The sequence below is a fragment of the Ipomoea triloba genome, chromosome 7, assembly GCF_003576645.1.
Source record: "Ipomoea triloba cultivar NCNSP0323 chromosome 7, ASM357664v1".
In the NCBI taxonomy this organism is placed as follows: domain Eukaryota; kingdom Viridiplantae; phylum Streptophyta; class Magnoliopsida; order Solanales; family Convolvulaceae; genus Ipomoea; species Ipomoea triloba.
In genome coordinates, this window is record NC_044922.1 from 4,238,062 (window position 1) to 4,257,759 (window position 19,698).

General features: G+C 32.1%; 1 protein-coding gene across 2 annotated transcripts; it reads right to left on the minus strand.

The window, feature by feature from the left end:
- Positions 1–8,623: 8,623 nt before the first annotated feature.
- Positions 8,624–14,861, minus strand: LOC116026103 (TMV resistance protein N-like). 2 transcript variants are annotated; one of them, XR_004099778.1, is made up of 6 exons: positions 14,223–14,861; positions 12,391–13,492; positions 11,877–12,302; positions 10,861–11,781; positions 9,992–10,754; positions 8,624–8,923 (listed from the first exon to the last, which is right to left on the minus strand). XR_004099778.1 is itself a non-coding variant. In XM_031267553.1 (5 exons), the coding sequence occupies exons 1-5, from the start codon at positions 14,744–14,746 to the stop codon at positions 10,170–10,172; spliced, it is 3,558 nt and encodes a 1,185-aa protein (XP_031123413.1). In that variant the 5' UTR covers positions 14,747–14,861; the 3' UTR covers positions 9,691–10,169. The 2 variants fall into 2 exon arrangements, 1 of the variants encoding a protein (XP_031123413.1); XM_031267553.1 differs by lacking the exon at positions 8,624–8,923 and having other exon boundaries at positions 9,691–10,754.
- Positions 14,862–19,698: the final 4,837 nt, after the last annotated feature.

A 19,698-nucleotide genomic window follows, 5' to 3' on the forward strand; every position in this document is an offset into this window, starting at 1 on the left:
GCTAATTTAATATTAATGTTTAACCTTCATTTTAAAAACTTAATTAAATATATTAGAAATTGAAGTTTAAAACAAAAAATAATAGTTATGTCAGTTGAGAGTCAGAGTGAAGGAGCAGGTAATTGGTATGCGGCGTATGATAGAAAGGTCAAAGATGAAACGGTTGGCCGTTGGAGAGTTAATGGTACAAACAATAATTAATTTGTGTATAGATAGTTAAACCTTTGCAGCCCAGTAGAGTCGGGCCCATGTCTCGCTTATCGGGGCCCACTTTAACGGCTAGAACTATCAGACAATCTGACATCTAGTCAGGACTTGATTGGTTACAGGGTTCAGTTAAAAAAATGATAAGTGGACTCCACTTCTGCCATGTGTTTTAATTGGGTTGGAAGAAGAAATTAAAAAATTGTGATTATTTTTTTATAGAAAAAAAATGAAATAGTCCTCAAATTTTACATGAAAAGTTAATTAAGTTTCTAAACATTTTAAAGTTACAATTAAATTCATTACCATTGTATTTTGATACAAAGAAGCCTAAAAACCACTTAGTGACTTGTGATACTAGGTCACTAGTGTTCCGGTAGTCCTTCAGTGATACTATGGTGCTATTTCCGACAACAAAATGATCAGCGATAAATGAACGGTAGCCAGCCATCATTGAAGCAGAGAAGGAAGGCGACCTTGGTCGCTTTATTGCCATTGATCACGGGTAGCATGTCGCCTAACAATCCCCCCCCCCGCACATGCCAACTTCAACTCCACAACATGTTTTTAATGGAATTCTTGAACGCGTAATATGCTTTGATACCAATTATTATTGTCAGATTAAGAGTTTATCACTACACCATAAGTTATAAGCTAGTAGCGAATGTGCATGTGCAACCTTATTTTCTTATACACGCATAATAGTCAATAGCACATTTAAATAGCAAAATATTGGACCCGACTCTCCAAACCTCTACGCAACATACCGCAAGAGGGGTCTTGCATTCTTGACAACTCTTCAAACATTATTACTCATCTTCTTCAAACTTGTGCTTGAGATTTTGAGTTGTCAAGACTGATCGAGAATTATTATTTTTTATTTGAATTAATAATTTTTCTAAAATATTTATGACTCATGCTACCTCTTGTATTAAAATTATTTATTGATATTAAAATTACTCATTAACAATTACTCATTAATGTATCATAATTATTGTATGAATTATATATAAGATGGATCAACTCATTAGTAATGGATGGAAAAAAAAAATCACCTTAATGAGTGGACATTAAGAATTAATTTTAATGAAATAATATTTTTATTTTTATTTTAATATTGGAGTTTTAGAAGTGAAGATAATGTTAAACCTTATTTTGTGGCTGAATCCTTCCAATAATTGTTGCAGGGTGGCAATGGATAAATGTTGGCTGACGTGTTGACCAGATATATATTGCCACGTCCTCAACAAGCCCATTTCTCTTTCAATCAATTGAAATAAGACTTATGTTTTGTTTTGTTTTGATTTTTTTTTTTCCTTTTGTCTGTTATTTAATTTAAAATTAATTTTTTAAAGGGTTCTTAAACAGACATGTAGTCGAAAACTTTACGAGGTTGTTCGATTGCCCACATAAGGAGATAAGGGTGGATTTGATTGAATTTCTTATTTGTCTAATATATTGTTTTCACCTTTAATTGAAAGTTATTAGAGAGTAATTGTGTTGAGGTTAATCTTGTTTGATTAATTAAATTTACATAAAAGTAAATTTACATTTTTAGAGAACAACTCAATCAGTCAACCAATTCAAAATAAGTTCATAAACTTTGCTTTGCTAATCGTTATAGAATAGTACATAATTTGAATCCTACCAATGACCCAAAAAAAAAAAAATAATAAATAAAAAAATGAAAGTATTGTAAAGTATTTGGAGACAAGTGAAGCATTTAAGGCACATCACCTGCGCTTTTTATTTTATATACCATTCTGAAAATGTGAAGGGTCCTTAAATTTGAGGTTCAAACTTATAAAAGTAATACCATAGTCATCCAATTTTGTGTCTTTTTGATAGCCCACCACTATATGGGTTGCATTTTTTTTTTGTACGGTGCTAATCTTTGTTGGTGCTGTTTGATTTAAATTTATTTAACATATTTGCTCGATTTGTTTACTTTTTTTTTATATATATAAAAAAGGAAAAGAATAATGTTTGAAAGACAAAAATTTACCAAAAGTTTTATTAAATGTTAATGTGACATATTGTTATTAGTTGACTTGAAAGGGACTAATTAGCTTTAAGGTAATATATTGGGTTTATCGAGGCAAACCCCACTCCTCTTCCGAGTATGTGAGTAAACCCTCGCCCTGTGATCCTAGCCGGCAAAGGACCACAAGGAGGTTAACCAGCCTAGGTTGCCCATAGCTGACCGGGTTTTGTGATCCTAGCCGGCAAAGGACCACAAGGAGGTTAACCAGCCTAGGTTGCCCATAGCTGACCGGCTCAAACCCGGGCTCAAACCCGGGTAACAGACGGTTTCGAACTCAGGACCTCACGGCCGCGAGCGTCTTGGTCTTGCCACTCAGGCTGCCCTTACGGGCACTTTAAGGTAATATATAACATTATGCTAATGTGACTTCCATGTGTATTTTTCTTTGTATACATGAATGACATATGGAAGCTACACCAACATAACTTGTAAATTTTTTTTTAAAAAAATTATTTAAATAAATAAAAATACTTTTAAAAAAATTAAAATAATCTAAATGGCATTCATTTATATATATAAAAAAATTACACGTGAAAATCATATCAACGTAACATCTAATAACATGTAATTTACATGTAATTAACAAGGTCCTAATTGCAATTTTTTAAAGAGTTCGAAGGCTGTTATAAATATTTTTGTAGTTCAAATGTGCAATTAACTATTTTCCTAAATAATTCATGGATTTATTTGATTTTTCTCTCAATAATATCATATGAGACTATAAAAATAGCAAAACTTAAAAAGATTTTAAGTTGTATTATTATACCTAGCATCTCTCCAAATGAGAGCTTATAACAATTATTAAGTCAGTTTTATAGTTATCAAAATCAAGCATAACATAGTACTATTGAATATTTGAAGTTAATTACAATACCCAAAAAAAAAAAAAACTAAAAATTAAAGAAATAATAATGAAAAGATCCCACCGAAAGTACTAGTGCAAAAAGAGGGCAGAGACATGAACTTATTATTTTATAGTTGTTGGAGGTTAGCCTCAATGTGCAACAACTCCATTAACTCTTTGCTTGTTCCTAGTACCAACATTTTTTGGTCATATGTTGCACCTAAAGCCAATGTTTTCTTCTTTCATAATTCATTGATTCACCCTGTCCCGGACCCCACCACATGAACTCTTGTGATTTTATTTTATTTTTCTTTGAAAGTGAACCTAACCATTGTTCAAGATTATATGTCAAAATTTTTGACATTATACATAAATAATGTCTTGGCCGGGCCATGTCAAAACTTCTTTCATTATATATGGCCGGAGAGCCGTTACATAGGTGATATATGTCCAATATTTTTCAAACCACTTCACTAGATAGATTACATTTTTTTAAATTAAAAATATCACCTAATAACTTACATGCTTATAAGTTATAACATTCAATTGAGTATATATATATATGTATCTTGAAAAAAAAAAAAGATTTTCCATGTATTTATACATATGAAACACAAAGATTAGTTTATCGTCAATTGTTAACGTAAGCAGTATTGACCTTCAATTCCAATTTTTTTACAAGATGAGGGTCTTGTTTCATTTTTTTTTTCATGGAGTTGCAGTTTTGATAGTTTTGATTCTTCAGTTGTTAATAGAAAATTGATATAATATTTTAGGGCTTATGTGCCGGTGTGCCTTGGGTGAAGTCCGCTTGTAACCTATCTGACAAAAAGGACCACAAGGTGGTAAACTAGATTAGATGCTTTGTTTTCAAAAAAAAGAAAAAAGAAAAAAAGATTAGATGCTTAGATTGCACATAACTGACTAACTTAAACTGAGAAGGTTAAACAACTCCAATAGGGAGTCGAACCGAACTTGGAACATTGTGGTTATCAAACCAACTATCTAACTAACCAGGCTAGAAGTTGTGCTCAAGATATCTTATTCCTAATTGGCACAAATAGATGCACAATTTTTTTAAAAATATATTTTCCTACTTACCTACTTTATAATATTAGAAGAGAAAATTTGGCAAAGGGAAATTTTTATCAATAATTTCTTGACTTAATGACTAAGATGGAAGGACTAATAAGTCAATGGTTTGGTTTCTATATTGAAACAAACATGTGTCTATTGGAGCAATTAAACTAAAGATTACATATAATGCCCATGGTCTTGGCACTCCAATATTTTGAGCAGTTAAAAAAATTCTTATGTCGATTAATTAGATACACTTTGAACAAAAGAGAACATTTATGTTATACAATTTAAAATTTTCAAAAAGTATAATAGTATATATATTAGTGCAAACCAACGTACATTTTCTAATATGGGACAAATGTTATTCAAAAGCATTCCAAACTCTATTTGTCTCAACTCAAATAGATAAACTTTAATGGCGCGCTCTGGATGAAGCCCTCTTAGTGACCTTAACCAACAAATGATCACAACAAGATAAACCAATCTATATTGTCCATAGTAATTAATAGACTCAAATCAAGAAGGTTAATAGATCATTTTCACAGTTAATAGTTACGAATACTTGTAAGTTTTTATATTTATTTTTTAAAAATTTATTTTATTTAAAGTTGTAATGCCAAAAGGCAACTTGGCTTTCACGAAAAGGAAATTGAGGGCTACTGTATGTATCTTTTATTTATCAGATTCTCTCAAACTCTCTCTCTCGATCCAGTTGTGGACAGTCATATCAATATTGGACTCATTATGTGTATCAGATAGGAACAGAAACATTTATTTCATAGAAATACCCAAACACAATTAAACAAACTGATTTTCACGCTAATGCTGACGTCTGTACACTTTAAATTATTAATTTCATGCGACATGTCAACCTCAAAAATGTTATATATATATATATATATATATATATATATATATATATATATATATATTAAGGGGGACCTTAGCTTTATCATCATCCACATCAAAGTTAGTGGGAATGGAATTTTATCTAATCCTTTATGTGATTAGGTTTTTAAATTGATTTCCAATTTTCCACAATTAATTTCAAGTCTAATCTCTTTTCCTTTTGATAATCAATGTATGTCATCAAAGTTAGTAGAAATTTGTACTTTGATGCTCCCAAATTACCTTTTATAAAGCTTTGGTTAGTGCCATTAATTAACATTTAAATGTTTAGTGTACTTGAGATGTTATTTTTGTTATGATTTGATTTTATTAAAGGAAGAAAAAATTGTGATTCTCTTTTTGGGGTCAATCAACACAGGTAGTTTAAAATAAGGTAAAAAAAGAAACACAACCGTTTGAGGTAGTTAGTAAGTTGATTGGTAGCCCACTTGAGCAGCTCGATCAACTGGTCACAAAGATGAAGTTTGGGAGCAAAGACCAAGGATTAAGTCCCACTAGCGACAGTGCGGGCGCAACATCTCAAAGTGAGAGGGTTCCTTGTGCACAGTAAGTAAAAGTCTAGCCTCTGTGTTTAGTTGAGTCACCATTCAACCTAACTGTACATAATATTATCGACATCATTATCAATAAATACCATAGAAAATACATGTGTGTGTAATATTGAGGAAAATTATGTTTTGGCATTATCAATCATGTCTCATACTCTCTTCATGTTGTACAGCTTGAATTGGAGGCATTTGAAAATTTCCCACCCTCCAATATTTTGCTTTACACTTTATTGCAAGATTCTCATTTACGACCACATTTATTGCCCTAACCATTTGAGGGTTTTTCTTTTTGGGGTTCTTTTATTATTATTTTTCCCTTGACCATTGCATATATGCCTAATTTTCATTTGTTCCTCTTTATTATAATTTTATATAGTTCACTTAGTATATATCCAACATTACACTTCTTAATCTATACACAATTATGGTCCGTTTGGAAAGCAGGAAAATGAGTCATTTTCCAGAAAACATTTCCTTTACAGTGTTTGGTTGCGTTATGAAAAACTGTCTTGGTGTGTTTGGTTCATTTTGGTCGAGAACATGCAAAACAACCATTTAGGCCATTCTGGAAAATGACTTACGGAAAAAAAATTCCGTAAGTCATTTTTCGGAAAAATGAACTGATTTTTCTTGGTCAACAGAAAACATTTTCTGTTGACTGCATTTTTCAGACGTTGCCAAACACCGAAAACTTAGAAAACATTTTCTGGAAGCCATTTTCCGGGTTACCAAACACACCCTTAATTGAAAAATTCTCAAGGAATAGTACATAGAGAAACCCTAGAGGAATACATGCATGGAGAAGAAATTAAATATTCTAGCCTAAAGATCCTTTGCGATTATTTTTGAACATATAATACATAAATATAAATGTTCAGTTTAACTACCATCTTAAACTTTTAGTCAATACAGAACACATACTTCAGTTTAATATTACAACCAATCACATGCAAAAGTTGGGTGGCTTTTAACATGTAAGGTTTGCTTGCAAGTTGCTTTAAATATGATGGAGCCAAAATAAGGAAGGAGTTATACAAAAGGGATGAGACCATGTCAAATCCATCATGAGAGGTTGCAGCTCCAAAGTTTGGCATATATGCAATTCAAAGAATTGAATAGGAAATTAGCATGGCTGTCAAGGGGGACCAAAGCTTTTTGTTGTTTCTGGGTTTAGATAGGAAGGTGCATGATTAGGTCTTTGCTTACATTATTCCTAATTCATCATATCATTTCTAGCCCATCCACTATTTATCTTGTTAATTATTAATCATTACACTTTAATTTTTTTTGTTGGTTTAAAGTTTTCCATTGCTTGGTTAATTATTGGTGGGGGGAGGTGGTTAATGCATTATTACCTTGCCGTTTGTGGTTATTTTTTAATATAGAAATTATACCATTTATTACTGGTCTTTTCATTAAAAAAAATATATTATTAGGGTTTTAAGTTAAAAATACTGGTGCAGTAGTATTTGATATAACCATGAATTATATATTTATTGTATTTCGTACTACTGACAATAATGTTGATAATATTTTAAGTTACGAGAAAACCTACATTCGTTACACGAAAGTGTGCTATGGGTATATACTAGAGTGTACCTTCGAGTATTTTGAATTGTTGATAACTTGATATATATATATATATATATATATATATATATATAGATATTCATGTGGTAAAAAAAAATTATTTATTTATTTAGGGTAAAATATTTCCCATACATGGATTCACATTTTTTTTTTTCTGTAAAAGGAGAGTGACACACATGATACATCATGATAAACATGGCCTCCATAGTTTAGGCAATCAACTCTGCTTAGCTTTTTAGACTTCCCAGTTTTTGTTTAAGGATTTAAAAAACAAAAAAAAAAACATTTTCTCATGATATGATGTCCTTTCCATTATGTCCCTCTTTGTTCTGATCTATCCCACAGTCCCCCATCTGCCCTATAAAAATCATGATTTATGATGTTGTGGCATCATTACTTATAATTATTTTAAAAAATTATTTTAAATATTTTTTGGGGGTTTAAATTTGTTGATTAGGAATGCAAATTAATCATCACACACCCCCCACCCCACCCCCACCCCCTTGCTTGGTGGATGTCAGCTAAGCCATTATCTTCCATCAACTTACTCATTTCACATCCCTCACCTCATCATCACCACACTCTCTAACTTGTTCATTATCTATACTTAGAAAATTGGAATTTCTATTCTTCAATTCTTTGGTTGGGTGATTAAAGTGGTACCACACAAGTTAACATCAGCCGTTGCAATCACAATATAATGTAATTTGGAGATAATATATATGGATTATTTATTATTGTTAAGTTGGAGTTTAGTGAAAGAGGGAAGAATCTCCCATCACCTCCTACTTGTGCTTCTATAATAGATTTGCCAAAAATATTTATACTTTGTTTTAAGCACAATTTAAGTTATACACACACACAATAGTTTTTTTTTTTTTACGCACAATGTGCAAAAATACATACTCAATATTAGGCACTGATAAAAATACATACTCAATATTAGGCACTGGTCCTACCGGCCACCTAATGACCGCTAAGTCACCATGATTTACTCCACTATTTTATCAGGTCGGGATGTGGGGCCAACGAGAGAATTTCACCTGTTGTGGGCAAGAATTTTAGTGATAAATAATTAAATATAATTATGGTAGCATTTAATATATATTAACGAGAGTTTAATGATGTAAGGGTAATTTTGAGGAGAATAACTATTCAACATATTTTTTCAAAAAAAAAAAAGAAAACTATTCAGCATATGTACTATCAATATATAGAAATTATAATTGGCAAAGCAGGATTTATATATCAGAAGTTGTGTGAATTGATCGATACTACTATGACTCACAGTCAATATATAGAAGTTGCTATATATTAACAAAAAGTCAAAAATGTACATATCATCCTTATCTTCTGTTCGTTGGCTCATGTGAATGGACTACTAGCTACCATAAGTCATTATAATTGAATTTTCATCCAATTAACATTATATGATTCTGCATCAAATTTTTGCAATTTTATGTGTGATTTCAATAATTGTAGAGTAGAAATTGTGTAAAACCATTGCTGGCCTAATTCTAGTTGGAGCTTACAATGGCCCAAACTCATAATGGAGGCCTGGAGGGGATAAATGGATATAATATAATACTACTCCTTCGCCGAATTCATTTTGGACCAAAAGCGCTTGCAAAAAGGTAACTTAGCCCATCCCAAAGTATATGGCAATTTATATCATGGACCATGGTTCACATACCATTATAGACCCTGAAAAAAAACGATAAGATATAGAATTCATATTTGTAAGGTACAATTCATAAAACAAGACATAAAAATTCACAATACAAGACACATACACATGTTATATATTTACTTATTTTTCAAATCTGATATAGGTACAAAATTTGTATTCATAAGCACAGAATTTCACAACACAACACAAATTCATAAGACACGACTACTAATTTGTTTTAAGTACAGAATTAATACTCTTAAAATACAAAATTTCATAACACAAAACAAAAAAACTCACAACATAAAAAACATACACATGGACTAGGATCCACAGTACACTGTGAACCTTGGTCTATGGTATAAGGATTGAAAGTATTTGTATTAGTACTAGAGTTCCTGTAAGAGTTGTCTATTGACTTTATTAGTTTGATACAATGGTTTAACTCATTGTAGTCCTTTGTTGGCTAGGGTCTCAAGACAGATTTCATACTGATCGCACCTTCACGTAGTAGACGCGGACTTTTTTTGTAAATAAAAAAAAGTACTAGAGTTCCCTGAAGGCATCATACAATGGATTCCATAGGCAGGAAATGTACCGAATGTTAATGATCAAGACTAAACTAGATTAATCTCATATGATCAAATGCAAATATCAATGCAATATACAGAAGAAGAAGAAAAAAAAAAAGAGATTGAAGAACCATAAAAGCTAATATCCCTCTCTTTTATGGCCACATTAAACAAGATGTCTTGTCAATGCTCCACAGATTTTGATTTTGACATTTTTCTTGGGACCCATATGATGAATATAACTTATTATCTCTTACCGCATCATGGAGTAAAAGTAAGGAGTACAACTTAAGAGTCCAAGAAGTATTTTCACCAACCCTTATGGCCATAAAAGGATTCCAAAAGTTATGGACTATGCATACACAACCATCCCTAGGAAGTTAAGAATCAAATTGCAAAAAAGAAACTGTCATAAAATAAAACACATTTTTGACTCATTTCCAGAATTTTCTACCCATGACACAATTACCAAGACTGGTATATTTTTGAAAGGATTGCCAAAATGATTTAGTGGTGCAAGTTAACCCGTACCTTGGCAGCTTGGCTGATCTTCTGAGTGCATGGAATTGAAGTGGAGGAATTCATCAATCTATGTCATGGTGTTCTCAACTCATAAATCTATGCCACATTTTGAAGTGTACAAATTTGCTTACAGTGGAAATGGTAGAAACAAGTATTCTTGGTGAGCCATTTAGGATTACCCAGAAACTCAACAGTGAGGAAAGGATTTGTCTTGCTTTGGCTTCTTTAGTCTCATACTTTCTAGCCAGAGAGAAAATCTGGGCTGACCTGGATTCTCCATAGGAACAACATCACCACATGGATTAGCATGTTTTGATACAGTTTCAAAGCTTGATTCTTCTGTATTCACTTGCTGCTCCTTGACGTACCAAATTTTGATCCCCAGCTCCTTGAATCTTAGCGGTTTAAATATTCGCGCTATAATTACCAAGACATCTCCACTTTGTAACCAATTCCCAAAATTCCAATGACTTAACCACATCATACCTTCCCTACCATTTGGAATTCCAAAATACGGTGGCTGCAGCCACCAACCAAGGAGGTTTGTCTTGTCATTAATATGAATGGATGGATCAGTGTAAGTTAAGGCAGCTTCTTTATCATCTGAGCACAAATACACCAGACAGAAACTCAAACCTTGGATCCTGTAGTTGTCAATTGTAGGCAACGTAAAAGAAGATTGGGGACTGGTAAAGGTGAACTCAGAGTTGAACCAGCTAGGAATGCAATCACCAGGAAGAAAAGTCGTGAAGATGCCCGGTTGATATAATATCTGAAAAAGATAAAGAGTCATACAGACATAGCATAATTAGAAAGCAGATACACTAGAAATATAGAGTTGTAGGTACACAGAAACAAGAAAAGGGTGGAAAGTACACCTGAGGAGAAAGTTTCAAACATGGCAATTCAAAGAAGTATCTGGATCTCATCTTGACCATAATATTTCTAATAGTTGCCAAATTTGACAACCCGAAAATGCCACATATATCAGTATTGACATTTTCTAGAGGTTCCAGTTTGAAATAGCCTTCTATTTCAGCTAATATCTTACAGCGTCGACAAACCATGCGCAAACCTTCTGCCAGTTCTGCTTGGTAAGATATTTTTTCCAATGACATACAATCCTCTACACCCAACATTTTTGATATATGAGGCAACCCGATGAGTGACTTGAGCCTGGGGCACGAGGTAAAGTTAAGATCTTGCAGCCCTCTAAGGCATCTAATGCTTTCTGGTAGACTGCAAACTAGATTATTGCTCAGGTCCAAGCTCTCCAGCATGGAGAGGTTACTGAAAGCAATTGGAAACTTATCATCAGATAGATTGCATTTTGCAAGACTCAAATGCACTAAAGAACGGGGCAAATCAATGTGAGAAATTTTAGGACATATGTTCCGCTTTCCAACTAAGGACCACAAAAATGAATATGGTGAGTGCCATGGATGGACTCCCGACCTAGATACAACTTGATTCATTGCAATTTCATCTGCATGCAGCACTTTCAGCGAATCAATTTTTTCTAAGTTGGTTGGCCAGTCAAGATTAGAGCAACCAGAAACAACAAGAGTTTCAAGACATTTTAGCGAGCACATGCTCTCAGGAAGCCTTCTCAAATTTTTGCAGCCTTTCACATTCAAAAGAACAAGTCCTTCCAGGCATCCGATTGTTTCATGAATCTCGGTTAAACTTGTAGAGTATTTAAGTATCAGCTTTTCAAGACTGGGGACTCCCAAAAAATTTGGTGTTCTGGTAAGCTTATAGGAGTGGCTGAGATTCAGAATCTTTAGAAATCTGAGAACCTAAGGCATCAAAGCAAGAAAAGAAAACATAGTAAGATGTCACTTAATGAAGTTGCCAAGTACTTAAGGTAATGTTTCAGAGGCATATGTTATACCCTGGAGCCTTTCCAAACTTGTTTGAAGCTGTTGTAACGCAGATCCAGTGCAATAAGGCTTTCCAGTGGAAAATCATTTGGTATTGATTCCAACTCCAGTCCACGCCAACACAACCATCTCAATCTTTTAGGAAACTGTTCATAGCTTCCAATTAATTTAGCAGAGTTGAGTTGAAGAAATTTTAACCTTTGCATTTTTAAAAAAGCATCACTTGTGAAGATTAGCAAATTTGAAGCTTCTGCACAATCCCTTGAATGCCAAAAGAAGCCATACTGACTTTTCTTTGACAAATGTCCTTCAGATTTCCCTAGAAACTCTGCAAGTTTGCCTTTTTTGCCATAATTCATATTGATGGTTTCTTTGGCTGATTCATTTGCCTCAAGCATTTGCATTTCAAGTTTGATTCCTTCAACCCTTTCAGTGCCCTTAAAAAGAAAACATATTAGATTGTTGAAGATAGACTGGGCATACATTTAAAAGAAAAAAACAGAGATTGAAGAATGTTCTCCTTACGGTTTTCTCTGTTAACACATAAAATGAATCCTTAGGATGCCAAACATGACTGCGCTTCCCAGGCTCTTTTGGTGATTGTTGACGAACAATTTCCCTTCCCATATCTTGAACCAATTGATGCATGCTAAGTTTGTTATTATGCTCATAAATCACCAACAGATTTCTCTCGATAAGATTTTGGACCCCAATTCCCCCATGAAGGTCACAGCTATCTAGTACTGCAATTGCAAAATCTCTGTCTTTTCCAACAAAAAAGCAGGCAAGATGAAGGAATATATTTCTATCATCATCATCTTGTAAAGAGTCATAACTTAGTCTCAGTTTATCAAGGATTCTATTATTAGGAATGGCTTCCAATTTTTTAATAGTACTTTTCCACACATCAAGATCTTTCCCCGCAAGAGAAGATCCCAAAATTTCAAGAGCCAATGGCAGTCCATCACATCGTTCCACCACCTTCATTGAATAATCTAGATATTCATCCATAGGGTGAGCTTGACCAAATGTATGCCAACAAAAGAGCTCAAGAGATTCACATTCAAGCATACTTTCAACTTTGTATACCTTACAAGTCTCATGACTTAATAAACGTTCTTTCCTTGTAGTCACAATGATTTTACTCCCTGGATAAAACCAATCTCTTATTCCAAATAAATCGTTTAACTGCTCTGGTTGATCCACATCGTCTAGTACTAGGAGGATTTTTTTACTACCTATGGCAGCTCTGATTCTCCTTATCCCTTCATCAACGCTGGATATTTGTTCTTCTTTCCTCTTAAAAATGTCAGAAAGAAGATTTCTCTGCAGCATAACCATACCATTCTGTTTCTTTGAAACTTCTCCAACATTTGCCACGAAGCTACTTCCTTCAAACTTATCACAGTTTGTAATATACACAAATCTGGCAATGGTTGTCTTCCCAATCCCCCCCATTCCACACATCACAAGTATGTCAACATCATTCGATCCATCTTGTACCCACAAATTGATATAATCAGAACGATTAATGATTCCGACCAGGTAAGGGGCAATGCTGTGAACAGTTCTATTCACTTTATCTGTAATCACTTTAAGGATTTTTTGAATAAATTTTGATTCATTCCTGAAATCATAAAAAATAGAATTCTTTATAATCAAAACTGATAGGAAAGTTAGGTCATTAGGGATTGGAGGAAACAATAATTACATCACACCTCTGAGCTTACAGCTAGAGCCTTGACCACTAAACCGAAACTTGAAATCCAGGGCATTGTTTCATAGCTTATTTAAAATCTTGTCAAGTGTGAGAAATCTTATCATGTTACACTGTTATAAGTGTTTAATTAATTAATTTATTTTTTTAAAATTTTTGGGGGGGAGGGGGTCATGGATCAATTCCCTTTATCTCTATATTCTTCCTGGCTAGTATGAGAACTACAAAGATAATCAAACTCACATTTTGTTATTTCCTGTCAACCATATTTTCAAATCTAGGTACTCAAAAATAAACAAAAAACAAAAATTTCAAATCTAGTCATTATAGGGAGACCCTGTCAAGTTGGTCAGGTTGACATAGTAATCAGGAGGTTACAAATTCTACTCCTAGAAGGAAAAGGCTATAGGCCTTCTTAGTTTGAGGCAGTCAGCTATGGACAACCTCAATTGGTTTAGGTTTACCTCCAAAGGGTAACAAACTGGAATTTAACCCGTGCACGCAGTTTTCCTAGTGACTCAATAAAAAATCTAGTGATTATAGGATCTAGAAGATGGATGGAAATTGATGAACCACAACCAGATTTGCACTCAAAAAGCTTAAAGTCAAACTCAGATGGAAAATAGAGAAACAAAAGTACCATTCTGTATGATTTTGAACAGTCATCCCCCCAATTTCTGAAACTTCTTTGAGTGCACACCTCCAGCCTTTGATCTTCTGAGCCCACTCTTCACCATCTTCACAGTTTTGAGCTACAAACCGCATCTCATGTTGTGCAAAAGCTTTTGCAAAGCTCCCCATTTGCTTTCCAACATGGGATGGATCAACCAGGTAGAAAACAGGCAAAACAGCGTGCCCACTCCTCCGATTCTCCATAATCACCACCAGTTCATCCAAACACCAGGAAGAAGTAGCATAGTTTTCAGATAAAACAATGATTGAACTCTTCGCTCTATGGATCCCTTTGAGCAATTCCGACTGAATATTTTCTCCCCTCTCAATCTCATTGTCATCCCTAAATGTACGCAGCCCGGCATCCACCAACGCCTTGTAAAGCTGATCGGTAAAAGTTCTTCGAGTGTCTTCGCCTCTGAAGCTCAAGAAAACATCGTAGATACACCGCCCACGGAAAGCAGCTGCTTTTTCAGCTAACACAGCGGCCATTTTACAAACACCTTGCCTGCAATTGAGATAACAACTGTTTTCGCCACAATTTTACCTTCTTGATTTAGAAACTTCGATCCTCAAAACTCTAGCCTACAGAATCTTAATAGTCGAAGTAGAACTCTTACCTTCGCCACAATTGTAGAAGTAGAAATGTAGTCTGTAGAGTGTAGAGATATTGAGAATTGCAGTTGTAGGCAGAGTACTGAGAGGATGAGAGAGTGAGATACTGAGAGGTGGGTAAAAAAAATTTGTTGAATTCACTAATTTATAGAGTGAAAGATAGAAGAGTGAGAATTGAAGCCTGGAGAAAGTGTCAACATTTTTTTTGAAAAATGACCATTCTATTGCATTTCTGACATTCTGCAATATGAACTGCTAGTTTAAAAAAAAAATTCTGAAAATTTTGACTTTAAAGCCTAAAATTTCGAAAGAAATACGCTCCCATTGTGCAGTGTGCTAGTGCCTGGTAAACCTGTACAAGGGAGCCAAAAATTAAATAAAGTGTCCTAGATAAAGGGAATTGATCCATGTCCATAGAGTTCTACCATTATAGCATAGACTCGAGTTCACCTTGCAAGGTGGATTTAGGTCCATAGTATAATTTGCCAGGATTTTTGAGTTTAGGCCCAGTTTGTATTGTCTTGGATTGGGCTTCTTGCATTTTTAAAAAATTGATTGATAGAGATAATAGGTTTCTTGAGATTATTACTTCGTATTTGGTTTCACGAGAGTATTATTGTGTGGATCATGGTCCATATACCTATGTAGATCATAAATAAAAAGTATATTATTTAAGTATTAATATTACATTATTTTGTATACTATCAAATAATATAAATTCAGTACAGAAATAATATATTTTTAATATATTAAAAATGTACCTTATATTCAAGAAAAGTACATAATTTGAATATTAAAAGTATATTATTTTGTATAATGTACATTCGGTACACAAAAAATGTACTTTTAATATATTTAAAATGTACTTTATTATGGTCCACATAATAATTTACCGATAACTTATATCCTCTTATATATTGAACTTAATTTGTTTTTTCTTCACTTTGAACAAAAAGAATTTCAAACATAGATAATGATAAATTAGGTAGTACCAAATATAAATTATTCTTAAGAACTCATAAATAACATAATTTCAAGGTTCTCACCAAATATTTATTCCAACCCATCTTGCAAGAGAAATAGATCATTCATGGAAATACTATTTTCAAGAATAAAGTAATTTATCAAACGATGAAATATGTTTTTTTTTTTAATTAAAGGCTTTTGAGCTTATGTGGAAAAGAGAGGTGAGATGAGAGAGAAGAAAATTGAACCCATGCAACATGCAAGTGTTGAGTTTTTGTGAGATCCACTATTAAGAGAAAAGTAAAAAAATTAGCGATGATGGTACGCATTGGGCACAACCGTTGTGCCAAACAGGCATGTGCAGTAAAAGACATTGCTAACTTTTTTTCTTCTCACTCTCCACCTTTTTAATCACATAATATGATCAAAATGTTTATGCACTATCTAATTTTTGTGACGAAAAAAACCTACAACGATTATTCAAAAGTGTTTGCAAGAATTGAACTCAAAAATTATGCTCAAAAATAAAAAAAATCAAATGGTTAGACTTTTGTTCACATAAAATTCAAAAATCAAATTGCCCTTTTACGACCAAAAACAAAAAAAGATTAAAAATTAGAAAAAAAAATGTACCAAACAATCATTTTAGTTAGGAATAAGGTTCAAATTAGCCACTGAAAGTGCAATTAGGCCACTGAACGAAAAAATTGTGCAATTAGGCTACTGAACACTCCAAATACATGCAATTTCACCTGATAACAGGTTACCTTCCATTTCATCAGGTTGACGACTTATGTGGATGGTAAGTGGGTATGTTAAAATAATGCTTTAATAATAAACATTAAAAATTAAAATTAAATTAAAATTAAAAATTAATTTTTTTTTTTTAAAAATGGTGGCCACACCTCCTCTTCTTCGGCTACGACTAGAACGGACTCATAAGTTCTATCTATAATACCTTGAAAATAAAATTCTAATAAACACATCATCTTGGCATTTGTTTGTTTTTTTTTTTTAAATAAAAATTTTAAATTTTTTATTTATTTTTTATTTTTTAAAAAGTTTATTATTAAAAAATATTTTAAAATGCCAACTCACCATTCATGTGAGTAGGCAACCTGATAAAATGGGAGGTAACTTGCTATCAGGTAAAATTACATACATTTGGAGTGTTTAGTGGCCTAATTGCACTTTTATTTTGTTCAATGGCCAAATTGCACTTTCAGGTTATGTTCAGTTGTCAATTTAAACCTTATTCCTTTTAGTTATTTTGCCAAGTCAAATATGTAAAGTTGATGAAACAAACCAAACTACTTTAACTAATAAGCCATTTCCAAACACCTCATTTGTTTTTGTGTTTATTTGTGTATATATAACCCAAGGTGAAGAAGATTCTAACAATCTCTTGACATAATTTTTTAATAAAGTCAAATTCGGTTTTGCAAAATGCCAAGCATTAGACTGCAAAGACTAGATTAGACATGTGTGTACAAATGGCTCAACACCAATATTTATGAGCATATTAATAACACACAAATGGCTCAACACCAATATTTATGAGCATATTAATGACACAACCAAATCAATCAATGGTGAATTTAGTTTAAGCTTATCATATACTATATCTTCCTGCCTATTTGGGGTCCTTTGTAAATTGACATCTAACTAAAACTAATTGTGGAACAGCCCCACTTAACAAAATAATTACCATACCTCTTTGATCATACGCAACACCTTGCATCATGCATACATCATTACTCCTTCTATTGATATACCATTTTTGGATTTTTAAAAAACACAACAATTTAACATGAATTCCTAATTTGAATTTTTTTTATTATAAAGAAATAAAAAATTAGAGAAAGAAAAATAAAATCAGCTGAAGTGAATTTAAGGTAAGGAGTAAGCCTCAATAAGTCAATAATCTGGAATGACAGATGAATAATTGAATATTACCAGTTTTGAGATCTTAGCTTCGATAATTATTTATTGAATATAATTAAATAAAATAATAAATATGTAAATTTACTATCAATTAAAATTTTATTTAAAATAAAACACATCCATCAATTTTATCATTCTTGTCCATTTGATATCATCACATAAAATTACATTTTGGAGGCTAAGTGATATCCACCATTCTGTCAAATTCATAACAATCCCTTCAAATTAATTTCTTTTGACTTTTTAGTTTTCAAATACAATATTGTAAATATAGGTTTTTTTTAATAGTAATAATAAAATATTATTTAATTCGAAATTTATCTCAAGAGTGTATTATTGCAAGCTAAATTTAAAGTATTACATTCTATATTAAATTTGTAAAATATGTAAATTTATAAATTAAACTACTGGTAGATTTCATGAATAGTACTCCGTAATAAATATAAGTTAAATTATATATAGGCTATGTTTGGCAAACCTAGCTAAAAAGGTAGCTGAAAGCTGAAAGTAGCTGAAAACTGAAAAGCTATAAGCTCGAAGCTGAAATCTGAAGAGCTGTTAAGCTAACTGTTATGCTTAAATGTGTTTGGTAAAATTAGCTTTTTGATAAGCTGATAAATGTAAAAAGACTAAAAAGGACATTTTCATACAATTTAAATAGTTTTAAATTTAAATAAGTTTGTTTATATATTAAAATATAAAATAGTGAAATCAATATATTTTAATAAAATATAAAGTAAGAACATATATTTGAAAACATATAAAGTAAAACAAAATGTTTATAATTTATAAGATTAGTTCATACAAAAATCAATGTTCAAACACAAATGTCAAATTGAAATTACAACCAAACATATTGAAGAGAAAAGGTAAAAAAGATTTAGCCAAAAAGGTTTTAATTGTGAAGGGTAAATGATTTCATTTCTTTAAAATAATAAGGTTAAAGATGGAAAAAAAGTTAGGAAGCTACTAGCTTATTTTGAAACGCTACCTAAGTTAGCGTTCAAAAATAAGCTCTTATTTTAAGCTACTAGCTTATTTTAGAAACATTATCAAACAGAGTTTATAGCTTATTAGTAGCTTAAAATAAGATATAGGCTATGTTTGGCAAACCTAGCTGAAAATGTAGCTGAAAGCTGAAAAGGAGCTGAAAGCTGAAAAGCTATAAGTTAGGAGCTGAAACTGGTGAGCTGTTAAGCTAGCTGTTATGTTTAAAAGTGTTTGGTAAAATTAGCTTTTTGATAAGCTGATAAATGTAAAAAGACTAAAAAGGGCATCTTCATAAAATTTAAATTTGTTTGTTTACATATTAAAATTTAACGTTTGAAAATAAAACTATTAGTAAATCATGATCTAGCATCCCATAATGAAGTAGCAATATTGTTGCGAATCTCCTTCATCTCAGCAGAGGTCTGACTTAAACTTTCGTTGATGGAGGTATTACTACTTGAATCTTGAAGTTCATCGGGCGGTATGTAATCTGAATGCTGCTCAAGCACATTAAACATTATGTCATCTTGTGAATTCTTCCGAATATAATTATGTAAGGCAAATGTGGCCATAATAACAAAAGGAAACAATGGTGTTGAATACTTGAAAACCATTTCATCATATCTGTTATATATATATATATTATATCAAAAATAAACACTGCAGATTACATTGATAAAACTTGGGTAGAATCCTACAGATTACAAATACGGCAGAAACTTACTTTAATTCTTTAAATTACATTATATCAAAAACACTGCAGATTTCATTAATATATATATATATATATTATATAAAAAACAAACACTGCAGATTACATTAATATATATATATTATATCAAAAACACTGCAGATTAAATTAATATATATATATATATATATATATATATATATATATATATATATATATATATATATATATATATATA

Bases quoted from the DNA above. Each gene is read 5' to 3' on its own strand.
- LOC116026103 (XM_031267553.1), bottom strand. From the start codon at position 14,746: ATGGCCGCTGTGTTAGCTGAAAAAGCAGCTGCTTTCCGTGGGCGGTGT. The intron at 11,782-11,876 runs GTATAACATATG...TTGATGCCTTAG, and splicing joins AAGTTTGGAAAGGCTCCAGG to GTTCTCAGATTTCTAAAGAT. The intron at 10,755-10,860 runs GTGTACTTTCCA...TATCTTTTTCAG, and splicing joins GTTTGAAACTTTCTCCTCAG to ATATTATATCAACCGGGCAT.